This window comes from Nicotiana tomentosiformis, chromosome 12 (assembly GCF_000390325.3).
Source record: "Nicotiana tomentosiformis chromosome 12, ASM39032v3, whole genome shotgun sequence".
Lineage (NCBI taxonomy): Eukaryota > Viridiplantae > Streptophyta > Magnoliopsida > Solanales > Solanaceae > Nicotiana > Nicotiana tomentosiformis.
In genome coordinates, this window is record NC_090823.1 from 131,762,580 (window position 1) to 131,777,295 (window position 14,716).

Below are 14,716 nucleotides of genomic sequence, written 5' to 3' on the forward strand. Positions count from 1 at the left end.
AAGAAAGCAAATTAGTAGTATATATTTAATGGCTAGTGGCATGCCACGTTTGAATATGACATCTTTTTAGTATATTTGAGATTTTGAGGTTTGTGTTCACCAACGATGGAAATCTATTGAGGTTTGTGTTCTACTCCCCTAGTTTGAATCGACATAAAATTTAAGAATAAATTAAAACTTTTGTAGTTTAAAATATGTTACATTATTTGTATGACTATAGATTTTTAGAATTAGTTGTGAACTTGACAAATGTAAAGTTAATTATTTTTAAATTTATAAGTGTAACATTCTTTATTAAGGGGACTAAAAACAAAAATATATCACATAAACTAATGCATCTAAGTGTTATACAAAGATTATTTACTATCTTAAAAGTATTACTTAGACATTCTTATTTAAGTATGGTTAATATACATATTTTACTAAATATTTATCTTTGCATAAGTTTTGGATAAAAGTACGAGCGATCCGTATTTCTAATGTAAAATGAAGATATTTTGAGTTTAATCACCCGGCACAAAAACGCGTTGGCCCCACTAATTCAGTTTCATGTTGGGTTGTCACTACGAAGTAAAACACTTTCTACCAAGAAGTTCTCAATTCTCAAGCGTTTAAAAATTTCCAAGTGAAAAACACCTCCCACCACAATTCACTCAAGCATGGTAATGAACACCAAAAGTTATAGTTCATGAAGTAAAAGGAACACAACATAGTTCAAGTGTGCAAATTGCAAAGTCAGCCAAGTTTAACTAAGCATTTTGTATGTTTTAAGCCAAACTTATTGAACAATGAGAATAATAATCCATAGAACAATGAGGCTTTGCCAATTAGTATGTACTTTGTCCTAAAATGAGGATTCAAAGTTCTACCATTGAACTACCTAAAGTAACTTTTTAAAACAAGATTGGGCTCCCAATGTCATATATCAAGACAATGGCTCCTGTGAATCTCCCAACCGAGATAAATGAAGGTAAGCATCTGTACCTGCAAAAGAGGTCAAGAGATATGTGCACATCAGATATTGACAATATAATATTAACGTAAGATTGCGTACAATAAATCTAACATGATTCAGCCCATAGTCAAAGCTTTGTACACTACCAACAATAACAAACCCAGTGGAGTCCTACTAATGAAGTCTGGGGAGGGGTAGTGGGTATGTAGACCTTACCCCTGCCCTTGGGAGGTACAGGTTGTTTCCGATAAACCCTCAGTTTAGGAAAATAAGAGAAGAATAGAAACAACCAATAACAACAACAAAGGCCAGAAACATAATATCAGCAATCTACAAACCCTTTTTTTGGGGAAGCCTTATCGTAACTGGTAAAGTTGCTGCCAAGTGACCAGAAGGTCATGGGTTCGAGCCGTGGAAACAACCTCTTGCAGAAATGCAGAGTAAGGCTACGTACAATAGACCCTTGTGGTCTGGTCCTTCTCTGGACCCCGCGCATAACCGGAACTTAGTGCACCGGGCTGCCCTTTTTGTTACAAACCCCTTTTTATAAATGATCATGTACTCCTCAATGGAGAAGGATACCGATATCTAACAGGTTTATACAATCTTTGCGGTGCCAAGATTGGAGAGATTGTACATACCACCATCCTCATCAGATGAACCCTTACATCCGCAAAAATTGAGATTTTTTAAGACATAACCAACAAGTATGGATCTGTTTATCATATCAAATATTATCACATCGAACCTGCCAACAGATTCTTTCTTCATTTAGTAACAACATGATGCTATTAACCACAAACCCCCACAAAGATTGCTATAGTATTAGATAATGTTGTTAGTTTATCTATCAATCAAAATGGTGCTGGTGCAAACAAGGTTGAGAGATTTAGATAACATACCATAGCCTTCCATGGAGATAATCTGCAAATCCCCTCCAAAGTAGCGAGCATATAAACGACTTACTGGAATTCCATACCCATAACCAGCTAACGTGCTTGAAGTAGCCACGTCAGTTGTTGTGAAGTGCTCGTCCAGCGGATTCCTAGCAGTACTGTAGAGATAAGTAAAAATTTTGGGAAGTCCACTTCTTGGTATTCCACCCCCTTCATCAGAAACCTATATCAACACAGGCCATTCTTGTCAAGTAATGTGGAAGAAAATAGCTAGACTTACCTCTTCCACAGCAGGAAGACTTTCCTATCAAATTAAATACAAAATAAAGAGGAACAAGTCCTTAGCTAGACAGTCAGAAGGAATTTTTGCGGAGAAAAAATGAGATTGTAAAGAGGTCATGCCTTAATAGTGACATCCTCTAAACCATCAGCGACTATTATACGAATAGGAGGAGCAACTTTGTCTGAGTCCATAAATCGCTCTTGTACAGCACGGACGGAGTTCTTTACCAACTCAAAGACCATCATATGGAGATGTGTTGGCACATAACTGCACGGAAAAATGGAATCATAAACAAAGAAACAGGACTTGACATTTGCATGTGGATATCACTAGCTCTTTGGAAGCTCAACAGAACAAGAGATATGTACAAGACAGTAAAGAGTATCTGAGGGGAAACAACGAATAAAGTCAATGATTTAAGAGCAAAATAACATACGGGAAAGTAAAATCAGGATCCCCATAAATGTTAACATCAGGTGCGCTTCCATATTCGCGTAAGCAAATTCCCCGGGCATCCTCACTGGCAGTGCGTGCGACCTCCAGGGGAGACATTTTTGTATGTATATAGCCGACACAATTAGGAGGTGGATTAGGATCATGTAACGCCACATGCTGCCCTGAGCTTAACAGAAATTCAGCAGTGAAAAAAAACATTTGTTATAGCTATCAGCTTATACAAGATAAAGATCATCATTGTAAGAATTAAGCATGGAAAGGTACGGAGCTAACCGATAAGCATGCGGATCCCAATTCTGGACATGTAAAAGCGATCAAGAAATTGGTGTATTTCTCTCAAATCCTCATAATCAACTTTAGGCCAATCTTTCTTGAGTTGTTGGACTCCCAAAGCCATCATAGGAACGACATTATTGTGCCTTACCTTAATCAACTTAACCATTTGTGTAAATGCCAACTCGTCGTTTTTATTCTTTATTTCTGGATAGGATCTAATGTCACGGAAAGAATCCAAATACCAATCTCGGACCTAAAAGAAAGAAAAGAACCAAAGAAGTAAGTACTTGTAATGTACAATGTGATGGGATTTTAACAATTTAGTATAATTATCAAACAACAGGTGGTTGCAACCAGTGGCAAAGAATAGCCGGTTGCAACCAGGATAAAGTAGGAGGGTTGCAGTGGGTTGATGGCCAACATAAGTATTTTATTCACTATGCTAACTGTAATTATGGCCAATATTTTGGCTAATGGAGTCCATCTCACATAAGCATAAGTATCTTTGCAAAGTGTAGACTTTGTTGGCAATATTCTTTGGGACCCAAAAATATTGCATTATGTGGTGGACATCATTTGCACAAGTTGTATTTCTTCTTTTACACCTAAGAGGCCAATACTTTTTTGCCTATAAAAGGAAAGACAATTAGTTCATTTTAGACACACCAACAAGACTTGTCTTCAATTCTTGTTTTTTCCTTTCTTTCTTTATTAAGAATGTTTTGTATGAGATTTAGTGTTGGGAAGCACTTGTGTGAAATCTTGTGAGGTTATTCTCTTAGGGTATTTGGGATTAATTAGAGTGTTTACTCTAATTTTGTACTCTCTTTTGTACTCTTATTGTTATAGTAAATTGCTGCTCTTCGCTTGTGGACGTAGGTCACTTTGACCGAACCACGTTAAATTTGTGTCTTCTTTATCTACTTTAATTGTCGTTATCAACTTCCATTGTCTTTGTTATTGCCATTATACCGTTGTTTGGCTATATTCCGCACTACACGGGTTCCCAATCCTAACAAATTGGTATCAGAGTCGGATCTAACCGGGTTAGTTTCAATAGCCAAAATGACTCTAACAAAGACCTATGTTGAGAAATTTGACCGAAGTGCAAATTTCGGAATATGGCAATTAAAGATGGAAGCTATCCTAATTCAAGATGGCTTAGATTTGGCGTTGCAAGGAAAGGAGAAGAAGCCGGATAAAATGACGGATGAGGAGTTTGCAGTCATAGACAAAAGGGCAAAAGCAGGTATCATTTTAAATTTCTCAAATGAGGTTTTACGTGAAGTTTCTGTAGAAACCACAACCAAAGGCATGCGGGAAAAATTGAAAACCTTATATATGAAGAGGACGGTGGAAAATAGACTTTACCTGAAGTAAAAGCTTTATACAATTCGTATGGGTGAAGGTACCTCTATTCTCTCTCATCTTGACATCTTTGATTCCATTCTTATGGATTTGAGTAATATAGATGCTGAAATTAAAGATGAGGATCAAGCTGTGTTACTGCTTTGTTCTCTACCCTATCTTTTAAGCATATAAGAGATACTATGCTTTATGCAAAGGATAATATCTCTTATAAGGATATTAAATCTATCTTAAAATCAAAATAACAGATAGATAGTGATATTACTGGGGAAGCTAGTGTAACTCAAGCGGAAGTTGGCTTGTTTGTTAGGGGAAAATCCGACTCCATATCCAGATACAATAATTTAGAGTGTCGCTATTGTCATAAGAAATGTCACATTATCTCTGAATGCTATAAACTGAAAAATAAATAAAAACATAAAGAAAGAAAAAATGAGCACAAAAATACTGACACCGCCGAAGCTAGTGTAGCAACTGATGAGATTAAGGGAACTATATTTTTAGCAACTGAAACTAGTTTCAGATCAGAAAATGAGTGGATTTTAGATTCCGGTTGTTCATATCATATGTGTCCTAGCAGGGACTTGTTTTCTACATATGATTCAGTTGGAGGTGGAGTTGTCCAACTGGGTAACAATGTTACTTGTAACGTTATTGGCAAAGGTACAATTCAGATCAAAATGCACGATGGTGTGGTGAGAATTCTCACAGATGTTAGACATGTTCCTGACTTAAAGAAAAATCTCATCTCTTTGGGCACTCTAGAATCTCTTGGGTGCAAGTACACAGGTGAAGGTGGAGTTCTGAAAGTTTCTCATGGTGCTCTTGTGATCATGAAAGCACACAGATCTGGTTCGTTGTATACTTTATTGGGATCCACTGTTATAGGCCCTACTACAGTTTCGATATCAGACAACTTGTCTGATTTTGATGGCATTAAATTTTGACATATGCCCATTGGGGCTTTTGCGGAGAAGGTAGAGCAAATTTACTATATCAGCCAAAATTAGGCCAAGGTGGAGATTTGTAATTATGGCCAATATTTTGGCTAATGGAGTTCATCTCACATAAGCATAAGTATCTTTGCAAAGTGTAGACTTTGTTGGCAATATTCTTTGGGACCCAAAAGATTGCATTATGTGGTGGATATCATTTGCACAAGTTGTATTTCTTCTTTTACACCTAAGAGGCCAATACTTCTTTGCCTATAAAAGGGAAGACAATTAGTTCATTTTAGACGCACCAACAAGACTTGTCTTCAATTTTTGTTTCTTTCTTTCTTCCTTTATTAAGAGTGTTTTGTATGAGAGTTAGTGTTGGGAAGCACTTGTGTGAAATCTTGTGAGGTTATTCTCTTAGGGTATTTGGGATTAATTAGAGTGTTTACTCTAATTTTATACTCTCTTTTGTACTCTTATTGTTATAGTAAATTGCTCCTCTCCGCTTGTGGACGTAGGTCACTTTGACCGAACCACGTTAAATTTGTGTCTTCTTTATCTACTTTAATTGTCGTTGTTATCAACTTCCATTGTCTTTGTTATTGTCATTATACCGTTGTTTGACTATATTCCGCACTACCCGGGTTCCTGATCCTAACACTAACTATGATAAATCCTTTGAATATTGAATTTGTTGGAAATCTGTCAAATATAATGGAATGGATACATAATATTCGTATAGCCAACCCAACTAATTTGGGATGCAAATTGATTGATCAAACATCAGGGAACAAAAATCAGCTAGCAGACTATTGTTGATGCCAAAAGGATGAAAATATGTTTATGAACTCTTAAAAGAACAGCAGAATCACTAAGTACGTGGAAACGAATGAACCATTAACAGAAGCAAGAATATAAAAGTTCAAGTGAATAGTAGGAACAACAACAACAACAACCGACCAACCAACCCAGTTTAATTTCACAAGTGAGATTTGGGGAGGGTAGTATGCACGCAGACGCTGCTTTGTTTTGGTAGACGAAGTGAATAGCAAGAAATGAGTAGAAAAAAGAAAGGATTCCTTTCAGGTCAAGGACTCTAGGTACAAACATCTAAAGAGTAAGAAAAAGAATAGTAAACCCAAATTTGGTAATAAAATAAAATATTAAAGAATCATCTTTAACTACATACTTTATCCTGTATCAGGACAGCCAAAAGCATAAATTAAACTCCACAATTAAATAATAAACATCTCCTGGACCGGGGGTTGAAGATAAATAGAGAAGAAAGGTGAAAATGGGGATACCTTTAAAACAGCAGGTTTTGAAGATAACCCATAAGGAAGATTTTCAAGCTCAATAGCTCTACGAGCAATTCGAATAGGCAACTCCTTATGAAGAAACTGAGCAGAAATCAACAAATTACGAGGAGAAGCTGTAGACCCAAAATCCATCATATGCCTTAAGCTTACACCAGTCTGTTTCATGCAACCCCATTTTTGCACTTCCTCTGCTAATTCTTTAGAAATTCTATCACACAGTTTCTTCGCCGCCATTAAACAACGTAAAAAAAAAAAGAAACCCCAAAAAAGGGAATGAAATTGACACCTCGAATTCTTCACCCTATAATGCGACACAATTCATAATCCAAGAATGGTCTAAATCTAACTTATAAGAATGTAGGTGAAAGGGATATTTAAGGAAAATTTAATGAACCGAAATGAAAAGAAGTTAGCGCATGTGAATAACAATGACTATTAGAAAAGGTGGTTAATTACGATAGTTACAAAGCGTAGGAAGGTATAGTGGCATGTTGCTATAATTGAACATCCATACGTACACACTTTGCTTTCTTGTTTATCTCTTTTGTGCTATGCACATGCCCATTATTTTTTACGTTTTGCCTACAAAAACCTCGGGCTCAAACCTTGATGCTGATATGATATGAAGTCGTTTTGTTGTGAAAATAGGATGTGCTAGCTAGTTTTCGGATTGGTAATCCAAAAATAGTCCGTATTTGCAAAGTCATTGACTGTTTTGCTGAAACACAAACAGGTTCACTATAATATGCGGGATTATGGAGCTCCGGCATATTACGTTGGAACTCCAGCACACAGAAAGTTCTCACTTATTATGTTGGAACTCCAACACATTATGAAATTCCAGCATATTATGCTGGAAGCTCGTATGTAGAAAATTTGAACTACGGTATATTATGCTGAATATTTTCGGATTTTTAAAGGTGTTTTTGTTCAGATTTTATCTTTACATGAAAAAAGTGACTAAATTTTGATTACTTTTGAAACACTGACTATTTTACAATTACTACTTGTAAATCTGATTATTATTTTTTTTCCGTTATTGCTAGGAATAAAGGCTGTACACACAAAAGAACTTATATTTCGTGTTTACAATTCAATGATTACTTGACACATATTCTTATAGGCATTCTTATTACTAAATCATAGTTCAATTAATACTCATATTTTTGCGTCAATTTATAATTTAATCATGATAAATTAGTAAACATTAATGTATATATGAGGTGCAGATATTTCTACCGTGTAACATTAAGAGTGAATATTTTTCTTGTATCTCATGTTCATATATTAAACTAATAGATAAGAAAAATATATCCTTTTATATGTATTTATTACTTAACCACTTAAGTTCTGCATATTTGCGTTTTAAGTTGTAATTGTTGAAGTTAAATTGATGCAAATATTGGGGCAGAGAAGTACTTTTCGTGTAATTAAGGTTTGCTTATGCACTTGATATAGAAAACTCATTATTTCCACTAATTTGGATTTGTGTGAACTCCATAATTTTGCTCAAACTTTGTATATGTATTAAAAATTTACTAAATAAATATATAATTAATTTCGAACACAATAAATTAAATTATTATGATAAGATTCCAAATTTAAACTCATATATAAATTTTAAATTTGGAATCCACTTTTTCGAATCCATATTATTCCATCATGGGCCTTGGGTCATTTCGAGGATGGTTTAGGTTTTGAGAGATTGAGGGTGAGATGAAACATGGAACTACCGATGGCTATAACTGCAACAACGTGGGTAAGAGGTAAATGCGTAAGAAATTCCGAGGAATCCTCCGAAGGAATACCACTTTTCAAAGTACTTTTTAAAAAATTAGTTTTAGTGCGCGTATACATATATCAATGAGTATATAATTTAAAAATAATAAAATATTATTAAATAATATAATTGAATTACAAAATAAAAATTTAAAAAGTGTACGTTCTTGAAAATTAAATAATGTTAATGACATACAGATAAATAAAGAAAAAAGTCTTGATTTTGAATAAGAATTTCATAATCAATTTGGATACGAAAAATATTGTCCATCATTGATTTTATCAAAGTTTTAAGTGACACAACTCTAGTTTGTTCCAAGCTAACTATAAACTAACATCTAGGCATTAGTAGAATTAATGAGATAATCTTAATTACTTTTACTCGCCTAATAATTATACAGAGCTTTTCAAATATACTTTTATATTAATTGTAATTAATGAACTATTATAGTCATTCAATCTTTGAGCTTGTCACCTATCTCTTAATCAAACTTTTAAGAATAGATTATATCTCTTTATTCAAATATCTCGCCTCTGACCAAAATCTTATAGCATTTTTTTCTCTTACTATTAAATATCCCCACAAGTATTTCTTCATATCAAAGTTCCAAAAGATATGTTCCTTTTTCTTTTCCTTTAAAAAAAATACAAATTCTCATTTGTGTTTTTGATTATTAACTAATATTATAATAAATTTTAAATTATTAGCGCTAATGATAGTAACATCTAAAAAGAGATTTATACATCATATATATTTACAAAGAAAATGACACAGATCCTGAGAACCTAAAATATCATTAAATATAGAAGGAGTGTCGACTGATATATCAATTTTAGTAACAATTAGTCCTTACTTATTTTTGTGTAAACTTTCTCACTTGAAGTATTCTTGTTCATCATTATATCCAAACTCATTTATCTCATTTAAATTGACAATATAGTACTTTTGATTGGATTTATCATTTGAAACATGAGATAATATACCTTAACATTCACATTCTTTAATTCAAAAAAATATTGTTAAAACATGGTGCAACTTAGTTCATTTGTATTTAATATTCATGATTGTTATAGCAATATTTTTTTGTTAATTTTAAAGTTATAAATATTAAAAAATAACTAAATGACAAAATTATATTTAATGTGTATGATATAATATACATGTTATCCATCATTAATTATTTAAATTTTATATTAAAAATTATAAATCACCTTAAGACTTTGTGCGCATGTAAAATATTCAAATTAACAATACTCAAGATAGTTCAAACAAAATCGAAAAAAATGGAATTGACATGTTTGATGATTCTTACGTGGTCAGTACTACAAAATTAAAATGAAGAAAAAATTTATAACGTGTTAAAAACTTGGAAGCATTTAAGGAAAATACTTACACAATTTAAATATGGAAAAAAGTTATATAAGTAAAATTAAACTCAATTTTAGATTCCTAAATATTAAGAGTTTATGGCTAGTTCAAATAAGGAAGAATTTAATAAATAAAAATCAGTTAATTTTTAAAGTGCTAAATATTAGGAATATAAGTAAATTACAATTATAAATTTGTCCAATTTGAAATCTATTTTTAAATGGCAAAAAAGGCGAACGGCATTTTGATAAGAGTTTTCGTACTTTTAATATATATATATATATATATATATATATATATATATATATATATATATATATATATATATATATATATATATATAGAGAGAGAGAGAGAGAGAGAGAGAGAGAGAGAGAGAGAGATAAAAACTTACCCGACATAAATACACGATATGTATCTTGACGAATATGGTTATTATTAAATTATAATTAATTCATATAAGTTTTCACCTTAATTGAACAATTCAATAACAATAACAAATTCAATATAATTTTACAAGTGGGATCTGGAAAGGGTAAGGTGTATGTAGACCTTATCCCTATCTTGTGAAGGTAGAAAAATTATTTTCGATAAACCTTCGGCTCAAAGAAGGGTATTATTCCTAAATGCCCAAGTAGTCTCCTAATTATGGATGTGGTCGACAACACACCGATAAGAAGGACTCTACTAGACACGGCTCCGAGACATCATATGACACTTTAAAACCTTAGGCTCTGATACCAAGTTTGTCACACACCGATCTCGGGGAGCGCGATCGGCGCTCAACCGAGATACTCCGGTCAAGCAAACATTTACAATACCTTCTACCCAACTCACCCATGAATAAAGAGAAAAATACATTTCATTAATAAATCAGTAAGAAATCGTGTGAACAATACCAGTCCCTTTTTCCATTAGTCACGTTATTAAAAATAATCTTTGGAATACATATTGAACACATAATTATTTTGACACAAGGCTTATCTGACAAAACTTCAAATTATAAAGAGCATCACGAGACTTACAAGGACATTGCGGGGTTCAATTCTAAGAGAAGAGTTTAGCCAACATAACCTTGCCTCGAGCTTTTTAATCTACTACAATGTTCCGGAAATCCTAGCCACTTCGATCTATTTAGTAGGGGTGTACATAGGTCGGGTTGGTTCGGATTTTGCAATTACCAAACCAAACTAATTGTATCGGGTTTTTAAATCTATAGACCAAACCAAACCAACAAAAGTCGGATTTTTCAATATCGGGTTTTCTCGGATTTTTCGGGTTTTTCGGAAGTTTTTTCCGATAAACTTGTGCTCCAAATATTTCTATAGTCCTAAATACAATTTTTACCAATAACAACCATGTTTTTATTTTTTAGCATTGACCTCAACTATGCTAGTTAATAGGTTGTATGGTTCCACTTTATAAAGGTCTCTACTTTATAAATTATTTTTCACTTTACACTAAAATGCTAATAAAAGCTTAAAACAATTTACATGTCCAACTTCAATTGACATTAGATAAATAATTAGAAAGAGCAGGTTGGAGTATCATGGACAAATCAATTGCTTTAAGTATTGTAAAAAGTCTAATTTCTTCAACTGTCAAATTAACTGAACCTTAAAGAAATAATGTAATACAAAAGCTTCTTAATCGATTAAAAACCATGCACCAACTTTCTTTTAATTAACTACCTTAAAGTAGTAAAGATTTCAAAAATAATCATGAATCAAATTGTAGTTAACTATCCCTTTAATCAATCCTCAAAGGTGAGTGTGCATATTCCGAAAGAAAAGAAACAATTAACATATTTAATATTAAATAATATAAAAAAAATAACTATACTCATTAACAATTGAATATAAATTATTACCTTCTTCAACTTGCTCAATTTTCTGAACTTCCTCTAACATGTCTTCAAACTTATATTCCTTGGAAATACATCAATATAAGAAATAATGTAGGAAATACATCACTCTTAATTTTACATAGTTCATATTATTTAACCAAATGATTCAAAATATAAGTAAAAAAGTTTCAATATCTTTTTAAGTAACAGTCAATTACTCATGTTAATCATCTAAGAGAAACAAAATAAATAAATGAATTCGATAATAGGGAGGAATACAACAGATTTGCAAAAAAACTCGCTAATCGAAAAAAGAAATTTTTTAGTTAATTGGGAAAAAACAAGGCGTATGTATGCAGCTAAAAGAAAACATGTAAAATGAGAAAAGGAAGAGCCTTACCAATGAGAGCAAAAGAGAGTTGATAGGGTTTAAGCTAATTTGGTTTGAGCTAATTGGGGGGTTTTGGAATGGAACAATAGGGTTTCTTGCTTTTGGAGAAGAGGCAAAATGATTTCAATTGTTTAAGTATTTTAGAACAGCTGTAGGACTAATCTAGTTTTGCTTTAGGACTAGGTTTTGGTTTGGGCTCAATTATTCTTTTATAGGCCAGACAATAACAAACATTTACATGGGCTATAAAACCAACTTAAAATATTATGCTAAATACAAAAATTATAAAAGAAAATAAGAAATATTTATAACGTACATTCTAATAAATATTTTTATCTATCTATTATAAAAAATATATATACATGTAATGTCGGGTTGGTTTAGTTTCGATTCGACTTTTTTTAGTTAATACCAAACCAAACCTATTATGGTCGGGTTTTATTTTTCAATACCAAACCAAGTCAAACCAAACCACTAGTCGGGTTTTTTTTTCGGTTTGACTCGGATTTTCGGGTTGGTGCGGGTTATCGGTTTGGTTTGTACACCCCTACTATTTAGAGATATAGCAAAATTGAACACAAATTAGGAAAGAGTTCATAGTTCCAGCTCACTTGAGCATTTTATCAAACACTAGGCATGCATTAAGGTTTCAAGGTCCTCCTATGGTGGATTCTTTCACTCCCACTATCCAAAGTTGACCCAAAAGAGCCTAACAATCTCTCCAATACCCTAGACTAAATGGTACATGCATGTAAAATAATCAACTCCCACACCCAAGAACTGCATGGCTTATTACTTATTTACAATTAAAATCATGAAATTGAGGGTTATGGAGTAGAACCTTACCTCTAGGATGGAGACATAGTGAATTCTCCTTGCAAATTCTTCAACTTGAGCAAGAATTGATGGATGATGAGCTTAGGAACTTCCTCTCTCACTCTATATCACTCCCTCTCTCTAGAAATATATGTCTTTCCCCTTTAAAATGATTCTTAAGGGTGTTTTATAAGAATGGGGTCGGGTTCAAAAATTAAAAAAATAGGAGCTCGTCACAGGTCTGCTGTCGCACATGCAACCGCATAATGCTTCTGCGGTCTGTAAAATGGGCCGCATAATGGCCCTCCGGAACTAGGCACTTCTGTGGTACTCTGCGACCGATATGCAGTCCGCATACCTGTTCTGCGGTCGCATAATGCACCGCAGAACTTCCTTTCGAAAATTTTTATGTCGGGTCTGCGATGGATTATGCGGCCCGCATAATGATTATGCTACCGCATAATGGACCGCATAATGGTCCGAAACTTTGCCCTAGTTTTCGGCTTCGATCTGCGGCAGATCTGCGGTTCACAGATCAGTTATGTGACCGCAGACTGGACCGTAGAAATGCCCTGCATTTCTAAAAAAATTCTTCAACTCCCTAACGCACTGTTCAACCCAAAAAGTCCGAACCTCAAAGAATCTCTACAATCGTCAACACATAAACCTTCTTCGGCACCACGAAACTCCAAGTCTTAGGTAAAAATTTTACGGGGCCATACATTGAACCTTAATCGAGCATTTACCTTGATAAATTAATATAATTTAATACAAATATGGTGTATGTTTACCCGTAAAATGGTACAATTGAATTTGTAACGTGATTTATAGACACGTGAATTAACTTGATCTAAAAATATAAAATAAATGAGAATGAAATCAAGAATGTAAAAATAACTTAAAAGAAATACAAGCCTGCTGGTATGATAAGCTTCTCCGGAAGCAGTAGTATGAACAATATTAAGAACAAAAGAAAGCAAGTAATTTTATAATTTGAGAGCAGAATATAGCCTTTGTGTAGAGAATATTTTTCGTGTCCTCCAATAGATATTAATTCTCCTATATTTATAGCTACATTTAGGGAGACAAGATTCTCAAATCAAGCTCCTCTTGAATGAGACTAAAACCGTCATTGATGGCTGCATAACGGTTGGCTATAAATGCAGATATTCTCTATAACGGTTGCTCATTGAATGTTATCCAATATCAATTCTTCAAATATTTGTTATCGGTTGCCCTGTCTTCGAAATTCACCCAGCACAGGTCACATGCTTGCAATTTAGAAAATATTTTATGGTGTCTGTTACCAACATAGTTTTGTAGTAGAAATATCGACATGGCATGTGTGAGCTTTTTTAGGTTTTAATTCATCACCAACTCATCTCAGTTTTAGAAAGTGGAGTTATATGATATTATTGTTATAAACGATACTTATAGTGGTACGAGAGGTTCTGCTAGGATTTGATGTGTGGGGCTCCACAGTGGGGGGTTTAAATTTTAAAATTAAAACATTACTTTTAGTGGGAATTGATCTCTCATCTTTCCCATCGAACCCACAACTTTTACCATTGAACCAAGACACCTTTTGTTATTGGGTTCGACAATATATATTTATATAGATTTAGTAAATATTTCAATATAAATACAGGGTTCCAGAAAAAAGTCATTGGATTCGCCCGAACCCGCACCCACTACTGTAGCTCCGCCCCTGATATGAACAGCTAGCAAGCGTTCGGTAAAATATTTGAGGTGTACGAAAACTGATCCAAACATCATTGTTATTAACATAAATTATCCAGAAAGTACTTATTTAAGACTAGCACAATAAAAATGGTAATATGCAACTTTGTATTGACGATTGCACTGTCACAAACTTCTCGAATTAGTCAAACTAAGAACCTAAGCAACAATTAAGGAGTGTCTTTAATTTGTTGTATCAAAAAAGAAAAAGCAAGAGACATCATATCGTGAAAGTCTTAATTGGTGCGTCAAACCTTAAAACTCAAGGTAGTGATAATAAATAA

General features: G+C 33.4%; 1 protein-coding gene across 1 annotated transcript; it reads right to left on the minus strand.

Moving 5' to 3' along the window:
* Nucleotides 1-666: 666 nt before the first annotated feature.
* On the minus strand, nucleotides 667-6,839 carry LOC104116301 (pyruvate dehydrogenase (acetyl-transferring) kinase, mitochondrial-like). The gene is made up of 6 exons (XM_009627125.4): nucleotides 6,477-6,839; nucleotides 2,864-3,119; nucleotides 2,571-2,751; nucleotides 2,254-2,401; nucleotides 1,858-2,074; nucleotides 667-984 (listed from the first exon to the last, which is right to left on the minus strand). Exons 1-6 carry the CDS (start codon nucleotides 6,723-6,725, stop codon nucleotides 926-928), a joined length of 1,110 nt encoding a protein of 369 aa, XP_009625420.1. The 5' UTR covers nucleotides 6,726-6,839; the 3' UTR covers nucleotides 667-925.
* Between the last annotated feature and the right edge of the window lie 7,877 nt (nucleotides 6,840-14,716).

Bases quoted from the DNA above. Each gene is read 5' to 3' on its own strand.
- LOC104116301 (XM_009627125.4), bottom strand. From the start codon at position 6,725: ATGGCGGCGAAGAAACTGTGTGATAGAATTTCTAAAGAATTAGCAGAG. The intron at 2,402-2,570 runs GTATGTTATTTT...TTTTCCGTGCAG, and splicing joins GATCCTGATTTTACTTTCCC to TTATGTGCCAACACATCTCC. The intron at 985-1,857 runs GTATGTTATCTA...CCTCTTTTGCAG, and splicing joins TATCTCCATGGAAGGCTATG to GTACAGATGCTTACCTTCAT.